The sequence below is a fragment of the Mesoplodon mirus genome (genome assembly GCF_964341445.2).
Source record: "Mesoplodon mirus genome assembly, chromosome: 11".
In the NCBI taxonomy this organism is placed as follows: Eukaryota; Metazoa; Chordata; class Mammalia; order Artiodactyla; family Ziphiidae; genus Mesoplodon; species Mesoplodon mirus.
Window position 1 is genome coordinate 38,494,845 of NC_138987.1, and position 18,571 is coordinate 38,513,415.

Sequence of the window (18,571 nt, forward strand, 5' to 3'; positions counted from 1 at the left end):
GATTCAAGGAAGCATCCTGGACTGGGTTGGCTGCTGGTGTTTGAGGATGAATGATTATGGCCCTGATGATGAAATGGTACTTGTCATTTATTCTGGGCCAGCTACGGTGCTCAGCATTTTCCACTCACTGTTTCATTTAATCTTCACAAGTAGGTGTAATTATTATACCCATTTTAGAGGTGAGGGAACTGAGACGCCTGAGTAGGTGGAGTGGTTGCTTGAGGTCACCCAGCTCAGGAGTGGCAGGGCTGGGATTGGAATCCTTGTTTTCTCAGGGAGCAGAGTCTAGACTGTTCCCTGATGGGCGCCCTCCTGACACGTTCCCTGGGGAGGGGACTTGGTCTTGCTTTTCTCCTTCCTGGCTCTTCTTCACCTCCTGATCCCTGGGCTCCCAGGCCCCCTGTGTACACCTCTCCTGTAACTGCTGTCCCACCTGTGCTCCCAGGGCAGGCAGTGGGTGCTCATGGAGTGTTCATGAATAAATGAGCCTTTTTTCCAAGAAACTCTGAGTCTACCAGAATGTTCTTTCTCCCCTTACCCCCAGGTCTCCCGCTGCACCTTTTCAGAGCCAGCAATTGGTGAATAAATGGAGGCAAGAACGTACAAATGAATCATTTCTGTGCCTGAGCCATGGAGAATTTGGAGGTTTGTTCAAACCTGGACTCTCTGTTCTTTCAGCTGGAGGGGCTGGCCGGGAGGGCGATCTCGGCACCTGAGCTGAGCCTCCCCCAGGCCTGTCGGCTCCCTGGCACGTGCACAGGGAGTGAGAATGAGTGAGTGGGTATGGGTGAGTGGGAGTGGGTATGGGCCCCTACTCTAGTAGAACCTGTGCTAGGTGTTTTATTTATATTAACATAAATAGAATGAGTATGTGAGGGGACCTGGGGCCCACAGGCAATGGGCAACCTGTGCATAGGGACACTGAGACAGGCTGGGCTTCTCCCTGCCAGGGCAGAGGAAAGGGAGACCTCTGCCAGGGCCTGGGCATCCTGGACTGGGGCCTCTGTCTCCGCAACAGGCTCTGTTGGAGGAAGTGGCCCATGGAGGGGCCAGACATCAAGGGCTCCTGGGACCTTGTGCAGATGTGGGATGTCTGGCCCGAGAGCTTCTAGGCCCAGTTCACACACTTGGGTGGGGAGGGATTGGTGTTGGCCTGTTTGGGGGGTGAGGGGCCTGAGGAAATGCCGGTCCTTTTGATGCCCCAGAAGAGCTGCTTGCCCCCTGCTCCAGCCTGGATGGAGGTGGCATCCCCCAGGCCTGTCACCTCTCCCATACCCAGTTGCAGCCCCCCACCCCAGTGGCACTCTTCCATAGCAGTTACCACAGTTTTATACATGAAAAGGTCACACATGGGGCAAAATCTCAGCTTCCCCACTTACTAGTTTTATGAATTTTGCAGGTAATCTAACTTGGAGCCCATTTCTCAGTTGTACCATGAAGATAATACCTGTTATCACCAGGTTGTTGCGAGGGTAAAATAAGATTCAACAAATACCTAGCTGACATCTTCAACCCGTGGGCCTTGCGAGGCTGATGTACATCACTGCTGGGGAGGGGGCACCAGGTACCAAGGAAGAGGGAGGAGACGCTGATTTCCTCCCTAGCCCCGGGCTCAGGCAGGCCACGTCACCACTGAAACAGCTCCAGAATTGCCAAGAGAAGGGTCGAGAATCTAAGCACCAGGTTTTTGGACGGAACCTGACCTAGGTAGGCTCTTCTCACCCTTGCCCACTCCTGAGGGTCTAGTGGTCTCTGATGGCCAAATACCAGACGGAGAGCAGGCTGGAGGCTGATCCCTCCCTGGCTGCGATTCCATGGAGAGGTGTGTCCTGTTCTCGCCACCTGTCAGCAGAGGGAGCGGGGGCCGTTCACAACCTCGTGGAACCTGCTTCCGTGTGGAAAAGGCCCCTTGGGAGTGGGCACCTGGAAGTGTCCTGTGCCGAGGGGAGAGGTAAAAGGGGCCTGTGACACTGTGCCCACCCAGGGGTCAGGTGAGGATGACCAGTCGTTTCGTGAAGTTAACGGGGGCTGGGTCACTCCAACTCTCCCTATCCCACAAGGGGCCCCAGAAACAAAACAAAGCAGGGAGCAAGCAGAAGGTTATTATATATCATGCTTTTAATACAAACTTAAAAAAATCTGGAACAATATAAACTGTACAGATTTGATCAATCTTTTTGTTTTGTTTTTAAACTAAATCTCTAAACACACCAATGTTCCATTCCAAAATATTGCACAACATTCTGAATACAAAACGCTTGATTGTATTCCTCCTTCACTAAAGAAAACAAATTCATTACCCTGCTCCCCCGAGCTCCTCAGTGCCCCCCTTCCCATCCCCAGGGGTCAAACTAGAGAACCTACAGCTCACTGCATTGAAAAAAAGACATCATTCTGGACTAAAAGTTTACTTTCTTTACAAGACGATCCACCTTTTGACTTGTTCCTGGGAAAGAGGGGTAGACAGAGAGAGGATGGGGAAAGGGGAGAAATAGGTTTTATTCTCCTCTTTTTTTATTTTAAAGTTTGTTTTTCCTGAAAAAATATCTTTCTCTCCTCTTAAGAAAAAATCTTGAAAAGAAAAAAATTACTTTTACGTTAGAAATATACATATATTATATATACCTCTTACATTTTACAAATGTAGCAAATTATTCAATACAAACGGACACCAAAAAATGTAAAAAATAAAAAAAAAGTTTTCCTACGAAACCAGGTAAATTAGTGCAGATTTTTGTTTTGTTTTCTTAAAAAAAAAATAAAGTTGAAGCAAAAACGCCTAGATTTGAGACAGACAGACTGAAGTGGGCCCAAGAGCCCAGCACAGGAGACATGCTCCTGGTCACACATTTTTCTTCGTATTTCAAAAGACACTAAGGGGTTGGTCTCCCCCTCCCTGTATGTGGTGAGGAACAAGCCGCCCAGGGTGTGGTGGGTGCCTGTGTGCATGAGTGGGGGAAGAGGGGCCGGGAAGGGGGCATAAGGCAGCATCCAACCTTTCCCAGAGAGCAGCCTGGGCCTGTCACCTGTGCGGGAGCTGAGGGCTCGGGAGAGGGTGGCCCAGACGGGGCCGGCCCCTGAGAAGTCTAGGGGGGACAGACGGTGCCGGGCCGAGGAGCCAGGGCATTGCCCTGCGCGGGGAGGTAGAGCTGGTGCCCACTGCAGGGAGAGGAGGCCAGCTGGCAGTGTCCGTCTGGGCCGGACCCGCTGCCACAGCAGTTGCCCACTTGGGGTCGCTGGGGAGGAGAGGGTGGGGTGCCAAAGGCTTTGGTACTTTCTGGTGACGGGGGCCCTGATGCTACGTGCCCACTTGCCAAAGCGTCATGGCGTGGAAGCTAGCCCACTAGGGTTGGGTCAAGGTAAATTCTCTCCAGCAGAGGTGGGGAGGGCTCTTCAAGAATCCAGACACACCACCTGCCGTGGCCAAGCGCCTGTCCAGCCCAGCCTGCTCGAGATCAGCATTGGGCCCAGTGGGCCTGGGTCGGGCAGTGAGGGGATGGCAAGAGGTTCTCAAGCAGGCAGGGAAAGAATGTATTAAAGCAACATCTACAGCCAAAAGACCAAAGTCTCAACTCAAGGCTTCGGACTGCCCACTCCAGGCACTGACCCAAAACTCACCCCCCCCCCCACCAGGGCGCTCAGGTAAGCGTTTCCCACCCCAGGGCTAAGGTCACACAATAGGAGGGTCCGAGTCCAGGGACTTCTCTTAGGTATCAGAGGCTGCGTATCCCCTCAGCCCCTCACTGCTAACCCTTTTTTTTTTTTTTTTTTTTTTTTTGGTCAAAAACAAACGAAAGTGCAGATCCCTCCGCAGTCTGGAAACCAGTTCCTTCTGCAGTGCTTTACTCTGGGAGCGTCAGGTTCAGCCAGTCTTGTGCCACCACGTGAAGCACCCCACAAAAGGACTGACAACCCACCCCCAGTGCATTCCTCACCCTCACACGTAAATAAACACTTGCTGCAACCCGGAATCACACCCAGAGGGGAAGTTTCACATGGCTCGGAATCCTTTAAAACAGGAGAGCAAATCACGCACGCACGCACGCACGCACGCACGCACAAGCACATCTGCACTCACCCCACCTCCCTACCCACGAACTCAGGCCCAGGAAAGAAGTGGCTACATGAGAGAGGCCACATGTGCCAATGGCTGGGTCTCCAGGGCCTCGGTGATGGTCCGGGCCAGGTGGGAATGGTGGCACGGGGCAACAGGACAGAGGTGAAAGGGACACCAGACAGTGCTAACCTCCCTGGAGTCACAAACTTCAGCTCTAGGGGGAGGGTGTCAAGTGGCCAGCTGGCAGCTCCCTAGGGCCCAGGCCTGAGAGAAAGCGGGGGCTGGAGTCAGACCTATCTGGGTGGCAGGGCCCGAGAAGGCCTGCTGAGGTTGGATGGCTTTGAGTGAGAGGACAGCTGGGTGATGAAGGCAGTGACACGGGGCAGTCTCTCCCTATTCTGAAGAGGGCCAGGTCCCAGCCGCGGTTCTTCCTTCCCTGTGAGCTGGGACACACCAACCCTAAACCAGGCGTGTGAAGGAGGGAGGAAGAGAGAGAGAGAGAGAGAGAGAGAGAGAGAGAGAGAGAGAGAGAGGAGAGGGAGAGGGAGAGGGAGGGAGGGAGGGAGCAGGGAGCAGCAATTCACATCTGGACCATTCTTAGCACAGGAAGCCACTAATTAAAGATGTTATATAGAAAACTACATGTAAAAAAGAAAAAAAGAAAAAGAAATATAAAACCCAAACCAACCGAATAAATCAGAGGCAGGCAGGAGAACAGCAGGGGGCTGAGCTAAGCACGATTCGGTGCTTCAGGAGCCCCCTCCCACTCCATGCCTGGGCTGGATCTTGTTTCTAGAAGTTAGAGTGAGAAAATTGGAAATATTTTTGTGTATTTTTCTTTTTCTCTTTTTTTTTGGCCTTTCCTTTCCTTTCTCTTTTCTGTGGTCTTGGGTGCTCCTGGCCCCACGGGCAGGTGGGCGGTCAGTTGGCCAGCACAACGGGCTGAAATGGCTGGCTGGGATACTGCATGGTGTTCAGGTTGTAGCTGAGGCCTTCCACGAAGGGCGCCTTCTCCAAGAAGAGGCTGTTGGCACCACCTCCAAATACCTGGGCCATGTCGAAGCTGCTGCTGTTGCAGGTGCCAGCCCCACCGCCCCCGAAGGGGGCCGGGGTGCCACTGCCCTGGCCATCGGCCCCATCACAGAAGAGGCTGGGAGAGCCACCGCCGTTGTACACAAATTCCTTGGCATTGGGTGAGAGCTGGGACTGAGGGGCCGGGTTGGTGGCGATGAAGTTCAGTGAATGCAGAGACAGAGAGAGGCTCTTCTGCTTCAGCAGGCTGTTGGTGGGAGAGCGGGCCATGCGGGGCTGCTGCTGGGGGATCTGCTGGCCACTTGCCCCGCCCCCGGCCCCCCCACCCGCTGCCCCGCCCCCCTTCTTCATCTTGGTGGAGCCAAACTTGGTGGCTGCGAAGGAGGCGGTGGTAAAAGTGATGGGCTGAGCGGAGCGGGGCATGAAGGTGGGGCTGGGTGACTGGCCAAAGGACGGTGACGGGGAGTTGGACAGGGAGCTGTCCTGGCTGCCGATGGGCACAAACACCTGGGCATCGGGATTGAAGCTGCTCTTGATCTCCTTGTCCAGCTCTGGGGCGACACAGCCCTCGCTGTCATCCAGGTAGAGCACTTTCACAGCCCCCTTCTCACCGATCTGGTAGGACACCTCGAAAGGGTCGATCCAGACGCTCAGCTCCCCGGGCACGTTGGCCCGCACATCCTCCACCGCCAGCCCGCTCCGCTTGGCGGCCAGCTCCACCACGGGGTCTACTATCTCCCCGATGTGGACACAGCGGAAGCCAGAGCCCTTCAGTGGCTTGTCAGGGTACCAGTGGCCTTCATATTTCTTTTTCAAGAGTCGCTCTAGCTCTTCACCAAACAGGTCTGCCCGGCGCCGGGGCAGCTTGTTGTACAGGTAGGAAATGATGAAGTTCAGGGCCACTTTGATCTCCAGCTGCATCGTCCTCTCCCAGGCAGAGAATCAGCACAGGCACGTGCACAAGCCAAGGACAGTGGTAGGAGATGTAAGGTGGGCAGCCTTGGGCTCCAGACAACGCTGAAAAATGAGAAAGAAAGGCTTCATGAGTAGATATGCAGAAAGCCAGCGGGGATCAGACAGAAAAGCACCAAGTTTGGATCACATAGCCTCAGGGTTCCAGTTCTGCTCCCCTAGTGACAGGTTTGTATGTGTGACTGTGGGCAAGTCACTTTTTTCTGAGCCTTAGTTTCAGCAGTAACATGATATTTTAGTCGGCACTTGATAAGTATTTTTAAGTACTTCTAAAGAAATAGGGGTACTGTGGTTTCCACTATTTTGAGAATTCAGGTCACTTTATGAGTGACACCAAAAAAACTGAGTTCCTAAATCAGATGGAGAATGGAAGGCTCTTGCTAACTTGTCTCTGCAATATCTCGGTGAAGTCCCACTCCCAAACTGTCACAGGCCAAGACAGGAGTTTAAAATCTTTAGTTTCAACCCCTTAAATGGAAAGGGATACAGGTCACTGAACAGGAAGCAGCACTGCCAACTTTTCACGGGAGGCCGGGACTCCAATCACATCCAATTTGTTATCCTGAGCTCCCTGGGTGTGCGTGTGCTCTGGCTCACTCTGGGTTTGCAGAGCTGATTCTTTTGCAGGACAGTGTAACCAACATGAGCATTTCCATCCAGACAGCCTCCAAGAATGGAGACTGGGGCATGATCCCCAGGAAAAAGTCAAGACCTATCACAATCAGAGGCATGGACCAACAAGGAAACTACTGACTAGGGGCTGCCCTAGGGAAGCAGAGGAAAGGAGAGGGAAGCGGGCCCTGTAGGCCAACAAAGCCTTAAGAGCAGTACTGGTATGGCCTGAGGGAAATCTCTATAGTTTCTGGCTAGAGTGTAGGTGATGAGGCGGGCAGAGAGAAGAAATTTTCCATCACCCTACAGCCTCCAGCTGGGGACCCATCATCACTCAGTCTCCCAGGGACTGTCTGACCACCTGTCCTTGGCACAAGACCAGACTTATCACGTGTTTGGAGATCCCTGGAGAGGAGGCAGCCCAACATAAACACTCAGCTTGTTATTTTGGGATTCTCTCACAGCCAGATCCACAGAGGTCAAAAAGGTTTATTCCTGAGGTCTGGGCCAGCCTCATTTCTCAGGAAGATGATCTGTGAGGTCCTGAGAGCCAGGGATCCTAATTGCCTCACTTTCTCCAAAAGGGCAGATCCAGGCTCATGCCATGGCAGAACTGAACTGCAAAGGGCCATCTTGGAGGGCCGACAGAGCCAGAACATGTTCCTAACCACACATCTGGGTGAGAATGTGCTGCTGAGCTCAGCACAGAGACAAGACTGATCCACTACCCGTCAAGGGCATCTTTTGTCCCTGGAGCTGGATTTTGATTAAAATCCCTTCTGGGTCCAGCACACAGCATCCAGGTGCTAATTCTAGGCTTGAGGATCTTGAGCTTTCTGAACACCTGACCCAACTGGCTACACTGTAATTCTAAGGCCTGGGACCATGGCTCCCCAGGGCGTTTTAAGGACAGAACCCTCAGGCAAAGCTCTCCGGGGTGAGTATCAGAGAAAACTGCACTGGGTTAAAGTGGAGTATCTGATGACACTGGCCATGTCTAGCCCCACCCTCACTTCACGTCTGAGTAGACAAAGGGTCACGTGGGGCATCAAAAGAAGTGCCACGAGCATGGCCTCTCCTGAGCCCTCCACAGGGAGGCTGAGGATTCAGATGACTCTTTTCTCCCCCATCTATCCCAGCCTCGAATACAGACAATCTCCACGTGTTTTCACATGTCTATTCCTGGTGGCCAAAGATCAATTCCAGGGTCCTTCTAGGTTTAAAGAGAAGAAGAATGATAAAGATAAGGAGCTTTCTGTTTATGAGGATTGGATTCATCATCAGATGCAAAGATAGCTACCAGGACCATGGGCCTCCCCTCAGGAACAAAGGTCTGTAAGGGCCACAGTGGCCCACTAGAAGTGTCCAACACACAGGAGACTAAAAAGCTGTAAAGAAAGCTGGCACTGGTTCCCGAGAACGGGCCTGGAGTTAAATACAGTGTCTTCAAAGTATTTTTGAAAAGTAGAACTTGAACATGACATATGACCCTTCTCCCAAGGCACCACATGGCCTCTTGGCATGTTACACAGTCCAAAGGGCTCCTGCACCCTGCTATGCCTTCTCAAACTCTGCTGCGTAACTGCCTTCTAAATCACCTCCCCTGAACAGTTCAGCCTCAAAATGGGAGCATTTTAAATGCAGGCCAAAGTCATTGGGAAATAAGCCTCCCACCCCAAAATACAATAGAATCACTGTCATCAGCCCTGCCTAGCTAACCATTTTCTGCAGCATTAGCAACTAAAGCTGCACGCCAGGGGCTTCCCTGGTGGCGCAGTGGTTGAGAATCCGCCTGCCAATGCACGGGATATGGGTTCGAGCCCTGGTCCGGGAAGATCCCACATGCCACGGAGCAACTAAGCCCGTGCGCCACAACTACTGAGCCTGCACTCTAGAGCCCACGAGCCTCAAATACTGAGCCTGCGTGCCACAACTACTGAAGCCCATGAGCCTAGAGCCTGTGTTCCACAACGAGAGAAGCCACCGCAATGAGAAGCCCACACACTGCAACGAAGAGTAGTCCCCGCTCGCCGCAACTAGAGAAAGCCTGCGTGCAGCAACGAAGACCCAACGCAGCCAAAAATAAATAAGTAATAAATAAATTTATTAAAAAAAAAAAGCGGCACACCAATTTATACCTCAGTGCTGCTGCTGCACAAATCAGAAGTAGATAATGCCACCTTCGCTTCTTCAACTGGAGAACAGGCCAGGCCAGATGGCTGTGAGGTAGAACCTTACAAAATCGCTGGACAACCAGAATGAGATTTTCTGCTCTAGCAGCTCAGGCTCTAATTTTGACTTCAAGAAGCTTACGGAACAGAGGATTAAAGCACTGGTGCTGTCTTTAACTAAAGATAGGAGTGACCACTCACATCAGTTTGTTCATTTTTTTAAGGCTATTGGACAAATTCTAGAGCTTATATATTAAATATTCATACAATGTGGTAAAATTAGATAGCTTAAAAATAACCACCCTTCAATAAAAGGAACAAGTAGATTCAAGTTAAGTCGCAGGAGAGGACTCAAAGACTTTCTCCAACCCTGACTCGGGCACAAAAGGCCAGAAATGTGGCAAAAAGAAAAAAAAAAGCTAAATGCTTAACAACAGCAAAATCTACCTTTTGTCAATATATTAAAAAGTTGCAAATATGAGAGTAAAATTCTGTCCCCTTTTATTTAGAATCTTATCCTCCTTCATTTGCTTTACATCCAGCAACAAAGTTCATCCTGGATTCAGATCTGTGTTGCGTTTTAAAGGAGTAAGTGCTCAAGAGAATGTCAAAGGGGGGGAAAAAAGAAGCTGGAAGGAGGCTGCAAGTCAATGATATGGTAAATGGAGACGCCATAGAACTTCTGACAAAAACTCGAAGGACAGTTTTTAGGAAGAAAAAATTGTTTTAAAGGGGAAAAGGAGGGACAGTGAGGGAACCCACTGGGCCCCCAAACCCTGAGCACCTGTAAAATATTCAGGCACCTCCAGCCTTAACATCCAAATCATAGGACAATCAAGCACTACCAGATTCAAATGAGTGTGGAAAGAGGACTCAGGGTCCTCAATTTTGACAAGGCCAGTAGGTGTCACAGACCGGGTGCTGGGCAGTGGGAGCCCGGCTCTGGCGGGACAGGGGGTGGCCCCACCACACTGGTCCCGGAGGCAGACGGGTGGGTGTGGTTGAAAGGCTACCAGGACTTGTGCCAACTGACTGCACCAGCCCGCCCAGTGTCCCACACCATCTCGCCGAAACATGGACTATGCAAACCCAAGTCTGACTACAAGACTCCTTCCGACTAAGAGGGCCCTTTTGGGAATTCCCTGGCAGTCCAGTGGTTAGGACTCCATGCTCTGACTGCCGACGTCCTGGGTTCCATCCCCAGTCGGGAACTAAGATCCCACAAAACCCCGATGGGCGGCCAAAAAAAAAAAAGGGCCCTTTCTAGGGCTCTCCAGGTTCCTCTGAAGCCAGGAAGACTTGACTGAACCCCAACATACACGGGGAGACCAGGGGCAAAGGTGCGCTCTGCGCTCTGGGAATTGTAGTCTTCAGAAACCTCACACTCAGGTTGGAGCAAACGACCTACTTTCTCTGCACACTACACTTCCCTGCGTACTTTGCGAAGACTCAGCCGGGGAACTACGCATGCCCGGTAAGGGGAGCTGGCGGAGGGTGGTAGAACCGGGGAAAAGTTTCCGATGCACATGCGCGCTGTGGCAGACTGGCGCCCCCCCTCCCCCGCCCACCGCCTAATACATTTTATATAAATTCTACCCATAAGGCCTACTCCCCGTATTGTGTCGCCCACCATATCCATGTCTCGGCTTCCCGAAAAACTGAACTTTTCTTTCTTCCTTTCTCTTCACTGCCTAGCAAGACCGTTGAATCAACGAACAGCTTCTAATGAGTTTTTTCTGGGTGAAGGCGGTAGGCCGGGATAGATAGGAGTCACATCCCTCCCCCTCCCCAAACCCCTGCCACTTAATCTGTATTCCTTGGGCTGGGTGGTTTCCCTTTGGAGTTGCTGCAGGGACGGTGGATTCAAAGAGAAAAGAGCCTTTTCACTTAACGCCCAGCGGGCTCCGCTGTAGCCCCTACAACCAGCAATGGAACAGCAGGAATAAACCCAGTTCTCCCGTCCTCTCGGCCAAAGAAATTCCCAGTTTTAAGCTGCGGGGAGGCGCCGGGCCGACAATCAGAAGGCCCGACGCCAGCAGGGCCCAAGCCTCACCCCTCTTCTAATCCAAGTCCGAGTAACCAGACCCGGCTAGGTAATGGGAAAGAGTTCCCGGGCAGGGAAGGAAAAACTGTACATCTGACAACATTTTCTAATACTTAAAATTGTTTGTGAGTCTCCTCCCACTGCAAGGCCTGCTCTATTGACCAGACTTACCAGATCCTCGGCAAAGCTCCCCTGCAGGGTGTTAAACCTCCCTAATCCTTCCTCCCACACAAGCTTCTCTCCCCCTCCGCTTAAGAGGGGGATGGGGGCAGGCACCCAAGAAAGCAATAGGGGTGTTTTTCTGCTGTTAAATCAAAGATGAGGGACCCACTCCCAGGGTAGGGTGGGTAGGAAGAAGAAAGGTTAGATACTGAGCAGACACCCGGGACCCCCCTCGGCTAGCCCACGAGTTGACGCCTACTGTGTGGGGTTCTGGTTCCTCTAGGGGGTGGGAAAGGGCTGCCAGGTGCCCCTCCTCTCTCTGTTCCCTCCTCCTCCCCCTCCCTTTCTGGTCAAGGGCACAGTCCATCCTCTGGACAGGAGCTTAGGAGTAAGGCTCTTCCTCCCAGGCACCTCACCAGGGTCACCCAGAATCCACTCACTGATACTGCTGTAAGGGTACTTTTTTCCGCCCAGTTTTCCCTTAAAACACTAACGAGGATAAAGAGCTCAAGCCAAATGGTAAATTCTAGCTCGGCGGCCAGAGGACAGTCACCACTGACCGGTCCAAAAGGGGGGTGTCCCCCCTCCATCCCTCAGGCTCCACAGGGCCAAAAATAAACCCTATTAATTATTACCACCCTCCTTCCCCGCAAACGGGAAAAGCAGAAAAACAAGGCCTGGATCCCCTTCCTTCTTCTGATTTTATTTAATGGTGGTGGGAGTTATGTTTTCGCGGGGAACGAGGAAAATCTAGCGACTCTCTAGGATATGAAGAACGGAGGGAAAAGGGAGGAAATGCACCGCACCCAGGAGGTGGCCACACTTGGAACAGGGAAAGAAAGGGGCTCTGGGATACCCCAGTATGAGAGCAAACGTGAGGGAAAGAAGAGCACGGGGCAAAGGTGGGGTCCAGTGGGGAGGTGGAAGGGGAAAGGAAAATGTTGGCCAGGTGTAAGGGGGGGGGTGACAGCAACGTGGAGCGTCCACCAAAGCGGAGAGCGGGAGTGGGGCGGGGGTGGCGGAAGGCGTCGGGCCTGTTGGGTCTCGGGGGGGCCCCCCGCCCGCACGCCCCCCACTCACTCACTCGGATCTCCGCGGCGGCGGGGCGGTGTGCCGGCCGCGGGGCGGCTTCTTCCTCCAGGGTGGTCCTGGGCGCGAGGCGGAGGTCGCTCTCCCTTCCCGGAAGCCGAGGTGTCCTTTTCTTCGTTGAGGATGGGGGAGCGAGTGAGGGGGGTATGGGCTATGACTCTCAATAATAATTCTTTCAGCTTTTTGGAGGTCGGGCTCAGCGGCGGGGGACAGAGGGCGGGCGGGCCGGCCAGCGGCGACGGCGCGGGGATGGAGGACCGGAGGGTTGCTCGTGCCGCGGGGCGGAAGACGGTCCCGGCTGTGGCCGGCGGACGGTCTTGCCCTTCTGGCCCCGCGTCGCCCGAGCCACTCGCTTCTCTCCGCCGACGACCCACACCTTCCCGCGCCCCTGCTCGAAGTGAGCAAAGTCAATGAAAAGTTTCACCCTTAGCAACCCTGCGCACGGATCCGGCTTCCCCACCCCTGCGTGATGCGTCCCTCCGCCCTGCAGGGGCGGGGCCGAGCGCCGGGCCGGGACTACTTCCCAGCCGGCTGACTGCTTAACCCCTCAGGGCTCGCGGCTCGCGGCGCGCGGCTCCGAATGGAATCCGGGGGTCCCCGGCCACCGCCCTGGCGTCCCACCCTCGGTCGGCCGGCCTGTTTGTCTCATCACTCAGATCCCGGCTCAAACGTCTGCTGCTTCTGGCCGGCCTGTGTAACGCGGTCCGCCTTCCCTCCCCATCACGACGCTGCTTCGCAGTTATTTTATTCATGTCCCAAACCACTCAAATCGTGCTTATAGTGTTAGGTGTTTCCCTAGGTAGACAGCGAGCTCGGGAGGGCAGGGGCCTGGCCTGGGACTCAGTTGCTCACTTTAGGTGTGTTGGCTGAATGGATGTCGCGGGGAAGGGAGTTTCCCCGCTGTGTCTTCGGCCCTGCACCTGCCCCGGCGCCGACGGTTCGTATGCTCGTCCGAACCGTACCCGCAGGCCACCTCGGCGAGTCGCTCCAGCTCTGGAACCTGACCGTCCGACTTTCCCCGTGGCGCTTGCACCGGCCCAGATACGGTCTCTTCGCGGGTGGGGGAGCTGAGGGGACGACTCGAACTCTGTAAAGGTTTCGGACCTTTATCAACGCGGCTTAACCCGAATCTTCCGAGCTCCTGGTGCCTCGTCGGGGGACGCGTAACGTCGAGGGAAGGGTGAGGGGGAAACCTGGGCCCGGGCAGAGCGGGAGGAAGAGGGGGCGAGGAGAGGCCGAACGGCCAGGAAAAGGAGCTGAGCGACACATTAACCTTCCGCGTGCCGCCTCTGGCGCCAGTTAACCTCGCGGCGCGGACGGGGCCGGCGCCGGTTCCGCTCAGGCGCGCGAGCCCGTCCCCTGCCCGCTCCGGGCGGGGCTCAGCCCCTCTGCGGACGCACCCGTAGTTTCTCCCAGGTCGGCGACCCCCCCAAGGGGCACCGGAGCCACATTTCTTCTAGTAACAGCCCCCGCCGGCGGGGGTGGCGCCTGCCCGTGCCAGAGGCCCCTCGCTTGCGCACCCGACGGTCCCTCGGGCGGCTGACCCAGGTTCGCCGAACCCGGCACCCTCGCGCGCTCGGCGCCCCCGGCCCGGGCTATGGCCACGCGGGCCACTCGGCTACTTTGTGACTCTGCGGGGCGCGGAGTTGGGGATAGGGAGGCCTGTGCCCAGTGAGGTCATAGGGGGACTGGACTGCCAGGTGGTAAAGCCCGGGGCCGCTGGGAGCTTGCGCCTGAAGTCTTCCCATCCCTTCTTCTATCGCCCATTCCCCAACTCTCCCCACCCCCGGCCTTTATTTTCCTTCCAGACGGTTCCAGCCCAACAGCCGCCAAACCCACGTGGGATGGCGAGATGCGAAAGTTTCCAGCTACGAATGGTTTGCAGTTTTTTTTTTTTCCTTGATCACTTTTTTTGGCAAGGGCAGAGAGCAACGGTAGCGTGCGGGTTTAAATGCGCTTTCTTTGACTGCTGTAGAGAAACGCTGGACTGGAGGGCAAACTCCAAGGGGACAGAAAAGGGGACGGAGCCTGAGCCCGAGAGCTCCCATCCCCCACACTCTGAGCGCTTCAGCCCCTGGGGCACCTCAAGGGACTACTTGCTTGTGCGTCAGCGAGTGCCAGGGCGTCACACACACGCCCCCTCCGCCTAGCCCCACTCCGCCCCTCCTCTTCTTTTTCCTCCTTCACCTCGTTACCCTCCCCTCCCCTCCCCTCCCCCCGCGTCGCGAGTTCCAACCGGGCAGCGAGACCCGGCAGACTCAGGGTGCCAGAGTACTGGAGAGCTAAAAATATAACCGGTACGTTAGCAACAACCTTCCCATTGGTGGGGAAGAGGGAGCGGCAGCATCTGATTGGGTGTTCGATCCAACCTCTAGGACGGGGAAGTGGGGGCCGAGAGCCAAGGAGCCTGGCCCTTGGGGAGAGTGCGTCTGCGCATTGGGGCATTGCAAGGGATGCTGGTATTTGTAGTCATTTATTAGAGGCAGCTGTGGAAATAGGTGGGTTTGAATCCCAGTTCCGCCACCAACTGTTTTATCTTGATTTAACGGCAACAAATCTCTTTACATCATCAAACTTGTTTTCTCATCCTTAAAATGGAGATCGTGCGGGGATTAAATATGATACTGTATGTAAAGCCTGTCTCAAATAGGTACTATTCTTAATTTAAAGGTCACCGTTCTGGCCAAATTGCATCCTACATGTGCTGTGCTCAGTTCATTGTGTATTTCCCAATTGGAAACCTTACAAGACAGGATGAGAAAGGTGAGAGTGAGTTGAAACGAATTCTCCTAGGGTATCACAGGAAGGAGGGATGGAGTCCATATAAGTAGATAAAGGGTATACATTTCCTACCGTTCACTGCAGGCTGTGGGAGAGCGGAGTGAATCCCTGGAAGGAAGGTGTTGAATTTTTGCGCGTTCCTATATTTATTCGACTCTCCCCTGCAGTGCTGAAAACACACCAGCCTTGAGCAATATCACTGAAACAAAACTGAGAAATCTAGCTTCCTTGGTAAATGGGATCCCTGGGTAAAGGGTTAGCATATAAATAGGAAAAAATAAAATAGAGGGGAAAAAGGCAATCACCACTCTTAACTGCTGATGTCTCCTTTTATCATGTGGTGAGGAGGACGTTTTTTCTCTCCCCAACGTGTGATTTCATCTTGCCCGGGCTTAATTGTGAGCTGAATTCCTACTCAAGCATTCGAGAGTCCCCTCCCATTTGGAATAATCATATGTTGACAGGCATACGCTTTGTTTTCAAAATGGTGAGCTTCAGGAGTAAGCGTGTGCTTGGGGAGAGGGTGGAGGCAGCTCCCCTGTCTGAGAGTAAGCAAGTTATGCCAGATGTTTTGTTGTGACAAGTCAGGCTAGTCATAATTAGCCCCAATTAACTCTCAGGGGTGAGTCACTCTCTCATATACACATGTTGGGGTGAGAAATTTTGTAGTTTCTTTTAAGTTATCCAAGAAAATAGTTCCTCAGTTTGATTCTTCAGATCCACTCCTCCAACTGGGCAGGAGCAAAGACAGCCACGACAGAAATTAGCTTTGGAGAAGAATGATTGGATGGATGCCAAGGGCAAATGATTTTCTATGTATTGACCTGATGTGAGTGAATTCCAGTAAACAAGGTAAATGAACAAACCTGTCTTTGGCTAAGACACTAAAACTACCGTGTTCAAAGAAAGTATCATTGTAGCCTTGGTGGTGGCAGAGAGACCACTTGGGGATAGAGTTGATAAGGAACTGAATAACTGGGAAAAGATGGGAACTGGAGTCCTTTTTTTTTTTTTTTTTTTAAGGCAGGAAAATTCCAACCAAGGCAAAGAATCTTTCACCTTTATGTCCTTGCTTCAAACTATAAAGAGCTACAGGTCAAAATATAGTGACATACAATTTCTTGGAAATTTAGTCAGTTGAATCTGATTCCCTGGGAGGTTCATTTTCTTAATTTAGAAGCTGCTAATTGGCAGGCCAAGGTCCACATCTGGTGGATGTATTGCCTTGGCATATACTGACACATTAAATTTCAAAAATGAGTTGACAGGGACTTCCCTGGTGGTCCAGTGGTTAAGACTTCACCTTTCAATGCAGGGGGTGTGTGTTCGATCCCTGGTGGGGGAGCTAAGATCCCACAAGGCTCGGGGCCAAAAAACCAAAACATTAAAAAAAAAAAACAAGCAATATTGTAACAAGTGCAATAAAGACTTTAAAAATGGTCCTCATCCAAAAAAAAAAAAAAAAAAGAGTTGACAACACTTAAAACTTGGGAGATTGCACAAAAATATCTTAATTTGCCACTTGTCCTAAATTCGGAAGATCTGTTAACACTAGGTATTCAAGCTAGCAATTGTCTGGACTTGAACAGCAACTGTCTTCTTTAGACAGGGCCTGTGCTCTCTGGTTCCAAGGTCCCTACCACTCCCTATTGTCCCCCAGACACTGAGGCCCAGTGCCACATACCGTTGATCATCATGCTATTTTTTTTTCTTGGTGGCAATGCTTGGCATGCGGGATCTTAGTTCCCTAACCAGGGGTGGAACCCGTGACCCCTGCAATGGAAGGGCAGAGTCTTAACCACTGGGCAGCCAGGGAAGTCCCACCCCTCCCTTTTAATCACTTATATTACTCACCCAGACTTGTGACCCCTTTTTCTAATAAGTGTTTTTTTTTTTAGAACAGAATAAATTGAAAATACTGTACACACAGTAAATGTTTCATGAATTTTTCTGTTATATGTACTAGGCATGAGAGATTGTTGTGGGGTATGGTGCATCTGGAAGCATTCATGAGATGTTAGGAGCTTAGAAGGAAAGGTACAGACTTGGCTGGATGATGTGACGGTGGTGGAATGGTATTTCAAACAAAGGAAATAGCCAAGAAGATGGGCTGTGTGTGAGGAATTCCCTTCAGCTGCCTCGTGAACAGCAGAGAATGAATAGAGAAAAACCTGAGGGGTTGGGAAAAGAGGGAACCCTATGGAGGATCTTCAATGCTAGAACTTAAATGTTAATCTACGAAGTAAAGGCCCACTGTAAAATAGCTACAATTTATGATGTAAAGCCTTCCCAGTAAGGGTCAGGCACTTATGAGGTTACATTTAATCCTTACAACCCAAAGAGGGAGGCATTAATATCCTTATTTAATAGATAAGAAAAAAAAAAAGCACCAAAAACCTCACTAAAGGTCAATAGATTAGAATTCAAATATAGGACCGATTATAAAGCCCACACATTTCTCTTTATACTTTTTTTTTTTAGCAAGAGCACATGTAAAGTGCAATGTTTAAAGGAGATTAAATTACCATATGTGTACAGAGTATATCTGAGAAGCTGGAAGACACCCATCCTTTTTAGAGCCTAGAAATCAATGTATCAAACACTGAATACTTAATAGTAATAATCATAAACCTAGGAAATGGAACCACTTTCTTAGACTGACTATGATGAGTTCAGTTATTTCAACTAGACCTGTGTAGGTAGTGCTTATTTCAACAATGGAGAAAAGCAATAATTTTTAAGCCCATTCTGATTTTTTGTGGCCATACACAGTTGGCTGAGATCATTATTCTAATTCTTTTCACAGAACTATATACTACTAGAGGTTAAAATTCAGCTTGTAAGCAATGTTTTCCCAATAGAGAATTCAGTATTATCATTATTCTAATTTTTAAAACTGAAAAGGACTTATTCTAAAGTCCAAGGTAGACGATAACTAAGGTTTTGAACTTGAATGCTGTTTATCTAAGGCGTTTTTAACTTATTCGTTGTATTGTATCATTCTCTTGGCCTCAGAGAACAAACAAATGGAGAATGGGATTATAAAATTAGGTGACAGAGGAACAGAGTTCAGCAGAATTCACTGGACTGAGGTTGAACTTGTCCTGTTGCAGATCAGTGTGGAAATCCTACCGGGCATTAAATTTTAAGCTCCCTTTCAAGAACTTTTAGAGGCGTATACACTAAGACTCACAGAGCACAGTTAAGGTAGTGTTTTGCTGAAAGTAAGGAGTAGCTTATCAAACATCTGGAGATGGAAGATGTTATGTAGACCAAGGTGGTTAATTAACAAATGTTTTTTTTGGCGGAGGGACCACACCACGCGGCATGTGGGATCTTAGTTCTCCCACCAGGGACTGAACCTGTGCCCCCTGCATTGGAAGCACAGAGTCTGAACCACTGCCAGGGAAGTCCCAATAAACAAATTTTAGAAATTGATTTGTTTAGCAAAACAAAACATTTTGACTTATATTACACATTAAAACTAAAGTTACTATAGAATCAAATGACAGATTCTAGTTATAATCTGAAAATTACCTGGTTTCTGCAACTCATTTGATACCATAACCCTCACCTGATGCTTTAGAACTGCTCAGAGCTCCCCAAACACATCACCCCATTCAAACTGTTTCCCCCACACAAATATCTTTA

At 51.3% G+C, this 18,571-nt stretch overlaps 1 protein-coding gene across 2 annotated transcripts; it reads right to left on the reverse strand.

The window, feature by feature from the left end:
* Positions 1-2,098: 2,098 nt before the first annotated feature.
* On the reverse strand, positions 2,099-12,541 carry TOB2 (transducer of ERBB2, 2). 2 transcript variants are annotated; one of them, XM_082636167.1, is made up of 2 exons: positions 12,131-12,541; positions 2,099-6,106 (listed from the first exon to the last, which is right to left on the reverse strand). In XM_082636167.1, exon 2 carries the CDS (start codon positions 6,008-6,010, stop codon positions 4,979-4,981), a length of 1,032 nt encoding a protein of 343 aa, XP_082492293.1. In that variant the 5' UTR covers positions 6,011-6,106; positions 12,131-12,541; the 3' UTR covers positions 2,099-4,978. The 2 variants fall into 2 exon arrangements, with proteins under 2 accessions (XP_082492293.1, XP_082492292.1); XM_082636166.1 differs by having other exon boundaries at positions 12,135-12,540.
* Between the last annotated feature and the right edge of the window lie 6,030 nt (positions 12,542-18,571).